General features: G+C 39.5%; 1 protein-coding gene across 1 annotated transcript; it reads right to left on the reverse strand.

The window, feature by feature from the left end:
* Positions 1-6,334: 6,334 nt before the first annotated feature.
* LOC124265815 (endonuclease III-like protein 1) lies at positions 6,335-11,625 on the reverse strand. The gene is made up of 4 exons (XM_046700649.1): positions 11,100-11,625; positions 10,481-10,651; positions 7,527-7,792; positions 6,335-6,691 (listed from the first exon to the last, which is right to left on the reverse strand). Exons 1-4 carry the CDS (start codon positions 11,532-11,534, stop codon positions 6,352-6,354), a joined length of 1,212 nt encoding a protein of 403 aa, XP_046556605.1. The 5' UTR covers positions 11,535-11,625; the 3' UTR covers positions 6,335-6,351.
* Between the last annotated feature and the right edge of the window lie 107 nt (positions 11,626-11,732).

Raw genomic sequence — 11,732 nt, forward strand, 5'->3', positions numbered from 1 at the left:
AACAGACATATGATATTTGTAATGTAAGGTAAAACGTCAATGAAATCAAATGTAACACAAACATTTCATTAGATATACAGTGCTTGATAATCATTCACAATCATATTGTTCCACATCTCATGTATGTTACTGAACCTTTAGCTTAAGCGTGGCACGTAAATAAAGTATTTTACCTATGTTTCGTGTTCAAACAGTCTCGGTGTTCTTGTGGACATCTTTTCAAAAGGAACGCGAATGGTTTGACATTAAAGGATAGCCTTTAACTACAACTTACGTAATAAAAATCTCCGTAATGTTTTCAGACTCCTGAGACTTGGCCTAAACCATATATCCATCAATCAAGGAAGATATTCATAAATTGTAAAAAAGGTTCTGTCCATTTTGTAATACTTTAGAGAATGAATTACACTTTTTATTGCTTTGTCCTTTATATAATGATTTAAGGCAAATGTATTTTCTACAATGGCTACAATCAAATATTAATACTACGAAACTGTATTCAATAATAAAGCATCCCTATTACAATATAAGGTAGCACTATTTATTTATCACGCGCTTGTATTGAGAAGAGATTCAATGTAACGTGTGTATCATATGTTGTATATGTTGTACATATTATACATATCTATTTGGTATATGGGCCTATGGCCTTCATGCAATAAACTGACTGATTGATGTACACTTGGCTCCCTCAACACCGTGATTTCAGGAGGATGTATGGATAGCTTTCTTAAACGTCACAATAAACAACAGATCACCAAAAATCTACATTGTTGTATACAGCAAACTAAAACACATCCTCTATTGTGATACGTGTTTTCATATAATCTAGCACGTCATACATAACGTCTGTGAGCAGGTAATAATTCATTTCCTACAGCAAGTCTTTTCCTACACGATTATGCGTTAAATATCGAACAAATATGATCAAAACACGGAACTATGAAAATGTCAACAAACACAAATCCATTATACATGGAATTATTACAACTACACAAATCACCTACAGCGACGTGGAGAAACAAAATACAGGCGGACAACGCTGCCCTTGTTTAAACTGAACCATTACGTGTTTCTTCTTCAGACAACGTGTATATGTGTTAGTAGGGGACTTCTCGTGGAGTCAACACTGGCGACCATGTGGAGAATGTGTGACTGTGAGTCTCAGATACTCATACAGGAGCGGTCTCTGTTTGATCACTACACGAGGCCGGCACGCGAGGTAAGTCGGGCACGATACATGGTGCATGCCTGTGGACATCTTCAGTGATGTCAACTTAATGGGCTGCTGGTTTCATGCACACAAGGTGGATGCACGATTAACACTCCAGCATCTACTGTATTATAACACTGGGTTTCCAAACAAATGTGGCATGAGCACAGCAATGAATTATGAAACGTCAACGCCAGAGAATAACCAGTCTCGATTACCCGCTTTATGAAATCCATCGCCGGGAAAGTGATTTGTATTGATCATTGAAATTTATTAAAACCACGTGAAGCGGGTAAGCACTTTGTGCACTTTCGTTTACTTAGCAGCCACCATTCACACGGTGTCCAGAGAGAATTGTTGTTAACTGATATGATTGATTTTATTAAACATAACGAAACCATTGTATTATTCCGACTGAAAACATGTATTAATGAATCCTCATCAAATAGTAACGATACCTGGTACTGGCAAAATGCTGAGTTTATCACCTTGCTCAACACAGTCATCTCACCTGAGAGTGACTGAGTGAGTGAGTTTAGTTTTACGCTGCACTCGGCAATATTCCAGCTATATGGCGGCGGTCTGTAAATAATCGAGTCTGGACCAGACAATCCAGTGATCAACAGCATGAGCATCGATCTGCGCAATTGGGAACCGATGACATGTGTCAACCAAGTCAGCCAGCCTGACCACCCGATCCCGTTATTCGCCTCTTACGACAAGCATAGTCGCCTTTGTGGCAAGCATGGGTTGCTGAAGACTACCCTTGATCTTCACGGGTCATCTCACCTGAGAAACAGGGCAGCATGGTTCAAGTCTAAATAGGGAACTGCGTCAGACATCATTTATGGCACTGATGCGTCTTACCTGGAAATGCCCTCTGCTTGTCTACTTTACTAACATAAGGTTTGGGATGTTTTAACCCTAACAAGCAACGTTTTACCGAGTGTCGTACCACATGGAAAGAGCAAGCTCAAAGAGTGTGTGGATACCCAACGCTAGATCTGTTGGTTTTTCGTCACTCTGAATAGTTATTCGTAGATCTAGATATGAAACAGTTGACGTGGCTTCGCTGCTGTATGTATTTCAAGCTCTACTGTTAAATACGCGGAAGAGAATTCGATGCCTGACGTTTATTCCATGACAGCCGATCATCAAGACACTTGTAAATGAAGCTAAATTCCCAAACCCAGCAGACATATTGACTGAAGAAACTGGTCTGAGCAGGAGACGCACAACTGGTGCCCATGGGAATGCCAAATTTTGCCCAACTGTCCCATACCGAATTCAACTTTAATGTAAATTGTGAGGTAGTCAATCATTTGACATTGTTTTCTCAGTAAACTTCAGGTGAGCTGAGCTTTCAGTTTCGTCAAAATGGTACATCTATGGTTATTACGTTTTAAACAATAATATTCACAACTGAGATCACAAACTTTAAAGCAATAGTATTCCTTTGTGTGCTTGAGAATGAGACATGGAGACTTTACATGAGTTCTATCAGACAACAGACATGGTAAGTGTTTTCGTAAATACCATATACTGCAACCAGACTGTGATGGTGGATATACTGGTATCGGACTCTGCCTGGGTTCATGCTAACATATCAATATCAGTATAACGTATGTTTAAGCAGGCTGGACTTCCGGTAACCTCTAATTATCACTACCTGTAGTACGACATAACGTCCTGTTGAAGGAGCCCAGTGCATAACCTCAATGCATCATATATACAGGATGAAACTTCGCCCGAGACTTCCCATGAGAAACAGAAAATGGCCAGGAATGGTTCATGTCGGATATGAAAAGATTATTTAACAAGTTGACTGCACTTCCGGGATACTTGTCTAGTCTCATACACGAAATTATGTGGATTGAATTGCTGGTCCTCAAATGCCATGTTTGGAGAGTGCGCTCTTATAACGTCGGTATTATACAAACAGTAATAACATGCCGCTCGGAATGTGGAACGACGTCGGTGCAGACGCTTGTTTGTGCACGCCACGACGTTGTTCTCATGGCTCCGACGAGGTATCATTCACACATGTGGGAGACGTCCTCGCTGAGCCAGATCCAAGGATGCATGTTACCTGGCTGTGTTACCCAAAGACAACATCTCGTGTCGTACGGGATGTGCAAGACTTCAGAAGCCTCGCTGACCAATACAGGACATGATGACTGCTAACTCAAGGATGTGTTACAGATGAATGGTGAATTGGGGCTAAAGATGACGTGTTGTTAAACTGTAATACACATTCTTCCCATTACAATGTGTATTATATCAACAGACATGCTGACCTATGTTAGAGCGTACAAAAATCCACACAGAAACATGAAATGTAGAAGATCAGCTGTAGGGGACGCCGCCCAAAGCCCCAAATTCTGCTACTAAATGCAGTTCCTCATACTGCACGTGTCACGCTTTCTTGTGATACAAATAAATCAACGTCTGAGAAACGCCGGCTTGGATGTTTTTAATGTGTCTCACGTCAACGTTCAATACTTGGTCGGTTGTTTGTCAGCCTTTAAACGCTCAATTCCGCCCTCATTGAAGAGTGGAAGACTGGCGTAGTGTACGTGTTTCTTGGGCTACGTCTAGTCGCCAGAACACCTGAGACGCTTGGTTCTATAATCACCTCCGATAGGTAATCGATGGCAAACAGAAATAAGGCGGGAATAAAATATTTATATTTCCTTATTGCTGTTTACCAGGTCGCTAAAACAAACACAACGGTGTGATAAAAATGGTGGGTATTGACGTTTTTAAGTTTTTCCTTCTAAATACGGAAGGCACAAATGTTCTAAAACATTTGTTTCAAAAACGATAATGAACTTTCGGCGATGTTCACTTCTTTGGTGAATTGTTTTCGATCATCCACAACAGGAAGAGGAGCTTTGGAACAGGAATCCGTCTTTTTTAATATCACAACATCACTGATTCCAGGCGATAGTGCCAACATCAACAGCTGTGCTATACATATTACAGACACATGTTGAGTAAAAACAGAAACGTAAAATGCGAGAATCAGTTTGTTTAAACTGAATTGTTGTAGCATGCTAGCCTTTACTTAGGCAAAGGCTGAGCTGTCCTGCCAAATGACTCGAAGTTCACTGTGTGAGTCAATAGATGCTGTAGATGTCGCGCCACGATTCATTCTCAGTATATTAACATCCGATATGAGTTCAGTTGGTTGAAATAGTACATAATAGTGTTTATTGTTAACTCTTGCGAGTATAATTCCGCCATCTTACACGGTCATCTGTCATCTCAGAGTGTGAAAGCAACAATTGTGAAGGGTATTTTAAATGAATTGGTTGCATATTTCAAAATGCTGTTTGTCGACACAGAATGGGCTATTATAATACCAGTTTATTCAGACAGTAAACTTGAACTTAAGTTAGGATAACCTTCACACAATATCCACCTTACATAATGGATACGTTCCGTCACTATTAATCAACGTTTATCATTTCATGTAAATGAACCAAAGTTTCGGCTTGAACTCTTCTGTTTCATAAAGGAGTACTGTATCAGAACAGCAATGGACAGATGTCCAGGATGAAGACACGACACGGAAACTGCCAACGTCAAGGTCATGAGAACTCAACATGTCGTTTGTCCATTCGCAAGGTCCCCTGTAGAGATGAAATAACAGTACACATCATTACCTTGCCACCACCTCTCTCTCAACCTTCGAACATCCTGACACTTCAGATCTCATCGTCATCTCAATCCATCACAAACCATTGAAACGATATTTTGACAGCTGTCTCTCTGTGTTTTCGCGGTTAAGTTGCTACTGAATGTGACCGTCCATGATGGCAGTCTTCTTGAGGAGACACAATCTAGGAGATACAATCTAGGAGACACAATCTAGTGGCTGATGTGTTCTTCACAAGGGATGGTGACTCTTATTGGTGATGAGGTTGATTTGGTTCTGGGTTTGCCGTTTTGGATGATGGCATTGGTGACCGTTCAGGTAGGTGAAGGTGGTCTTGAGGTGGTATATCTCCTTGTTGACGTTTCAGGTTGGCCTAGCACTATGGCTCTGCAGGTAAGGGTAGCGCTGATAGCTTGTTTGATCTGGGGATGATGGCAGTTGTTGTAGTGGATATACAGGCCAGTGTGGGTGGGTTTCCCGTAGATGGAGGTGCGGAGACCATCATGTGGTGTGGATGGATACATCTTGGAAGGCCATTTGCACGCTTGATTCAGTCTCCATGAGGAACTGTATTCGTTGGAGTGACCATGGCATTTATTTGCCAAATGCTTGTGACTCATTGTTATCATTTTCTTCTGTTCTTAGTTAACTGTTGTCTTAGTAACTATATCCCTTGACAGCTCAATCAGTCAACCAACATCCTTGGCTTCTATCAGGCACATGTCTTCTCAATTAGAACTGGTTCACTGTAACATCAGCTTGTTGAGAGATTCATCGTCGAATCAGAGTCCAACCCATTACCTGACCTTGTGCCTGTCATCATACTCTCACCATGTTGGACGTCCCTCACTGTATCAACAACTGGTTTGTCTGGTGTAGCTTTGACCATTCCTGACACAATCAACAAACTTGAGTAATGATGATTGTGGTGTTGGAGGCACCCATGTAGTCTTATCTGATTTGGATTTCCAAGGAAATCAGTCCCTATCTAGAATCTGTAATTGTGAGAAAATCAACACACAGTCAAACACCATTTTGTGGAAGTTGCAAGGGCCTGTGAAAATACTTGAAGCTATCCGAGGTTCAACATAACTGCCAGCGGATGACTATGTAAGGAATATGCAGGGATCAAGCTTTATACTTTGAGACAAGCATAAGTGTGACACATAAGTGTTTGACTGTATATTAAAGCAGTTCACACTACTGAAATTATTTGATACTCTTGTACACAAACTGAACAATTCTTTTTTTTCAATAATTCTTTCTTTTTATTTCAATACACTGATATTGTTGATGAATTGTGAATATTGTATGCCTGACACTCACTAGAAGCCATCAACTGAGTCACTAACATTACAGCCTTGTCTACCCTGGCCGCATACACATGTACATGGGCACATGGACTATGAGTATGACATGCTATGTACAAGAATCTTTGGTTAAAACTTAACTCCATTAGATAACTCTCAATGTAGCACTAAACATCATCTGGCTCCTGCTTTATCACCACATGGCGTCCTCGCGACGACCTTGACCTTACTGTTTCTTCAATGGATGACAGGTGTTCATCTTCAGTACAAGATGTGTCAACTTCACACTTAATGTCTCGCAAATCGACATCTTCCTCAGGTGAGAGAGCACTCTCCTCTTTGAGGGACTCATGTTCAATCTTTACCTTGCCTTTTTGTTTGACATTTGACCTTGCAGCTGAAGGACATATGTTTTGGTTGAGACACTGATGGCACTTGGGTCCAACAGGCAGGCATGTTTGTTGGCCAAAACCCACCAGTAGATGGTTGATCTCATGCCAGTGTTCCCTGGGTAGAAAGAACTAAAGTCAGTCATATGAAAAACCAACAACTTAGTTTTGAAATATAACATTTCAAGAGAATTAAGAGAATGTTCATAAACAAAATGTCAAACATAACTAGTGTAGTGCCCTAGTAAAGTTCAGCATAGTCAAGTGCACAATTAGAAAATTTCATTACATTCATTACATTGTATAGATCATACAGATTTCAAAGCTGGCCATAGAGAAAAGTGGACTGGAACATCTAAAACATATCAATGCCATCAATATAAGGAGGCTGCATGTCAAGTTTCTATCAGTATCAGAATAGGCATAAGACCAGGCTTTAGTGATGGAGTTAACATGTTAAAATATAGTTGCAGTAGCAAAAGTATAATGTTTATGACTGATGCAGAGATGCCAACCCTAATTTAGCCCAATTAGTATTTTGGCCAAACACTGATGCAAAAATTAGTATTTTGGGGCCAAAATTAGTATTAACGTTTACAAAGGATTTTCGTATTGAATAAAAAATGTAAATATATAGTCTAAGACCTTGATATTAACATTGTACTCACCGAAATCAGTATATATGTATCCACATATATCTCTTGATACTGAATAAAATGTGGTTGAAATTTATTGTGTATAGTATGTATGGTATTTGATAATTTAATTTAATGTATTATTTTTAAAAATTCGTATATTTTTACTGCTATTGTAGCGTATTCTGTGTTGTTATTTCATAACGAATACGATAAAATCGTATGGGCTGGCATCTCTGCTGATGGACAAACAGAAAATACCATGATGTAATCTTCCATGAAGCTGCTCGCACTTAGGGGAGATAACTCTGATCTTACCTAGGCAGCCACTCCTCCAGTGCTATCCGAGTCTGTTCAGGCTGTTTGGTGGGTTTCTTGAACCAGTGAAGACGGTTGGTGATGCGATGAACGTGTGTATCCACCCCGATCCCTGACATGACATTCCATGCACACTTCATGACAAGATGAGCCATCTTGGGACCAACCCCCGGCAGTTTACACAAGTCCTGCACAGATCCTGGGATGTCCTTCTCATACTGTGTCTTCAGGATCTCTGATGTCCTCTTGATGTACTCAACCTTTCTCTGCATACATGAACAAACATTAATATTTTGATACCAGTCTTAAACACAAGCCCTCGTGTCTTTGCGAGGATTAAAGATTTATTTTTTTTAGATGACTCCGGACACAAAATGCTACACAGTACAAATAAATCATGAAGGACACTTCGGTGTACCCACCCGCCTGCTATCATCCATTAGTGACCAGATTGTTAGGTTGAGGGTCAAAATCGGCTTTCAATCGACTTGCAGAAATAACAATAATGAATTGGTAGGTGTCATCAGTGGTGATCGATAGGCCAATCATCCATGAATATGTTTACATTAAGTTTTAATCGATTGCATGTGGTGGTAGCGTAGCGATCGGCAAAGCAGGCAGGTGGGTTACATCGATGTGTCCGTCCTTGTCATGATTTATTGTACTGTGAAGCATTTTGAGCCGGGGTCATCTCAAATACATTTTTTCAAAATCTTTAATCCTCACAAAGACACGAGGACCTGTGGTCTTAACAGCAGTATTAATCATGCAAAACTGTTTGATTGGCACGCTAGAAGTTGGTGAGCCAATGACAAAGCATACCACTTTATGGATAACAACTTCTTGTCTGTAGACCTTTTATGTAGAATCAAAGGACAAAACGTAGCTCTATGCAATAAACAAGAATTTGTTATCATTAAAGTTGTATGTTCGTTATATAAAGCTGATGTCAGCCCAAACTGTCACTATATTGAAACCACTACTGATATATTATCATCCCAGAAACAGGCAAACCATTTTCAATATTTGGTCCACCGATCCTTGTTTGTAGGCACAGTGACTTACTTAATCAACCTGGGCCAAATCACAAGAAAAATCTAATCTGGAGTTCAGTCTCATTAAAATCAGGATTTTATTGATCTATACTGCAAAACAAACAGTACATTGAATTATGTCAATAATATATCAAGATTGTCAATAAATAATCAATTGCAATTCTGTACCTCTCAATCATTTCAGTTGACTTCTAACGATAATAAAGTTACTGGGTACCAAAGGTAATCTACAATCTCGATGGGCGATTCCATAAGTAACTTGTTCAAAAACATTAATCTGGTGGTCAGGCTCGATTGCCACATCCAATCTTATCCCAACTGCGTAGATTGATGCTCATGATGTTGATCACTGGACTGTCTGGTCCAGACCGGGTTACTTACAGACTGTTTCCATATATCTGGAATATTGCTGAGTGTAGCATTAAACAACAAACAGACAAACAAAACTAATACATTAATGTTTTATTTAGCTGTGTTGTGCTGGGGTCAATTTTTCATGACAATGTATGACAAAGTATAACAATGACACATAACCAGTCAAATACACCAGTCTTAGTAAACTTAGGCTCAGTAATTTTCGTTACATTGCTATACTGAGTCTAACAAAACCTTATAGAAGGTCGCGTGTCAGCTAACCTTTGAGCGACCTATGACCGTCCAATCAAACGCGAGACGGCTGCACGGATTTAACCAATCAGACACCGACTACCTGTTAGGGTTTGGCGAGACTTACAAAACGTTTTTTGAATTTTCTCTTCCTTGGTCGCTGACACTGAAAATCCGCATAAAACACATATATTTGACCTGCAGTATATATGCTAATGGGTTTCTAATGACTTGGTTACTATTTGCTTACATTTTTGCAAGATGACATTCTTGAATATTGACAAAAACGCTATTTTCAGCGACTTTTTACTCATTGCGTGTATCACTCTGAAGCGATCGAGGTTTTGAGGTAAAGGTTCAAACGGTATGTGCGAATGTTAACTTTCGCGATTTGGTAAGCTGTGTTCTCATTGGTCAGTCCAAAAGGTTAGCTGACGCGACCTTCTATAAAGTTTTGTTAGACTCAGTATAGCAGTGTAACGAATAATACTGAGCCTAAGTTTACTTAGACTGTCAAATACACAGATGGACGGACATAATCACTTTTCTGCCACTTACATTGACCTGCAGTGCCTGCTGGAAGTCTATCAAACAGTCCCTGCAAGGTTTTAACAGATGACCTGTAAATAACATCGATACACGATGGAATGGACATGTTCACATTGTGCCACTTATCGCCTGATATTTCACCTGCAATAACAGATATGTATCATAACGATACATACACCTTTTACCTTGCAAAGAATGACACAGCATTAAGATTTAAAATGATATATTTCAAGGTATTTGTGTGTAACAATAACCTTATTGTAATAAACAAACAAGTAACTCTATCATACTTGCATATTTTCCTCTAAATACGTACTTTAACATGTCTAAGTTAATACTGTTTTGAAAAAAAGTTGTGTATCTTTTTGTATCGATACATCAGTCACCGATATGATAGCTGTATCAAACTTAAATGTATCGTGATGTATCGGTGAATCGTCCCAGCCCTATATCTGATGCTCTGCATACTGAGTGCTTTTCATTAGTTTGCTGCTTAAACACATCACTCAGCAATATTCCATCTGTATGATGAAGGTCTGTCAATATGGAATCAGGACCAGACATACCAGTGGTCTATATTATGAGCACCAGCAAATGCATTGGGATGAAATGACAAACAAACAACCAGCCCACCAAGTCAACTATCCAATCCAAGTGGCCTCTTATGTTAAACATACCACAATACTATAACAACTTGGAATCCCTGTGGATATAGTACTAACAAAAAAGCCTAGCTGTAATTACCCTCCAGAAGCCAACAGGGTAGATCAGCTGTCCTAGTTTATCATCTGATGTTCCCAAAATATTGTCAATGTTGCATCCATGTTGGCGCAGTTTTGCCATTGCTGCTGATGTCACTTGGTCCTTTGTTTGACTCGACAGCATCAGTGACAACAGTACTTGGTAACGGAATACCTACAACACAGGCAAAATGTTAGCGGTGTCATTGCAGTTTGGCAGAACCTTCACATACCTCATCTATAAGTACCCTCAAAATTATGGAGTCTTCTGGTCCCTTGGGCCTTGACACATGTTAGTGGTACTGGTTAACATTACGTAACTGTCATAGTTTTCCTAACAGGATATATATTATGATATTTACTTACATTACAGACCCATATCTGGACCGATCTGGATAAAACCCTGTCTAAAGCAAGGAATCAAGTGACAATGACTTAGATATCTGATGTCAATAAAATGTCAATTATCTTCAACTCTTCTCTTTGTCATTTATTCGTTTTATTATTTTATTCTTGCCATTGACTAAAATTAGTGTACAATTATTATCATTATCTACTGCTGATTATCCATGCATGTACTTTAAAAATAATAATGCATGACATATATAAGTATAGTGTATCACCTCTGGAGAAGCTCGAGTGTCACTAATGACGTCACAGCCCATGGTATCCACGGGTGCATTCCTCTTGCTCCTCATCTGATAGATGTTGCTCAGCTGATTCCTCCACTTGGGAGGCTCCCATTTCTCTCGCTTCACTTGAACCTCTCTGTTGTAACTTTTTGTCTCGTCCTTAACTGCTTCCTGCTTGACAGTTGTGTTTTTATGGCTTTCATACTCAATCTTTACATGTTTTCTTTTAGATGCAAACGCGTTCAATCTTTTGAGTCCAACGTGTGCAGATTTGTTTACATCTATTTCAGCTTTTATTTCAGAGTTAGTCACCTTATCTGAGGTTTTGCTTCTGCCTCGGGTAAAATATGACGATTTCGACATGATATAACATGTGCGTCTGGGAAGACATCCACCAGATAATGCAAATTTGAGAAATATTGTCATAAGAAAGATGCCCTATCTCATTTTCGTATGCATGTTTACAGTTTGGTGGAAGCACATGACTTTTCCCGCGATGCATTAAACTCTACCACACACGTGTTAAACTTAGATGGGCGTAGTTTGTGTCCTAAACGTCGATGCGCGGAGTTTACTTTTACCGTAGTTTGTTTCTATTTGTTTAGATTATTTGTCCATTGGGGT

Source organism: Haliotis rubra, unplaced genomic scaffold (genome assembly GCF_003918875.1).
Source record: "Haliotis rubra isolate DU_JTF1 unplaced genomic scaffold, ASM391887v1 Scf997, whole genome shotgun sequence".
In the NCBI taxonomy this organism is placed as follows: Eukaryota; Metazoa; Mollusca; class Gastropoda; order Lepetellida; family Haliotidae; genus Haliotis; species Haliotis rubra.

What these genes read in the sequence shown, in the direction of transcription:
- LOC124265815 (XM_046700649.1), bottom strand. Translation starts at nt 11,534, where the DNA reads ATGACAATATTTCTCAAATTTGCATTATCTGGTGGATGTCTTCCCAGA. An exon ending in ACCCTGTTGGCTTCTGGAGG is followed by an intron (nt 7,793 to 10,480) that starts GTAATTACAGCT and finishes TCATGTATGCAG; the next exon opens with AGAAAGGTTGAGTACATCAA. An exon ending in CTGGAGGAGTGGCTGCCTAG is followed by an intron (nt 6,692 to 7,526) that starts GTAAGATCAGAG and finishes CTTTCTACCCAG; the next exon opens with GGAACACTGGCATGAGATCA.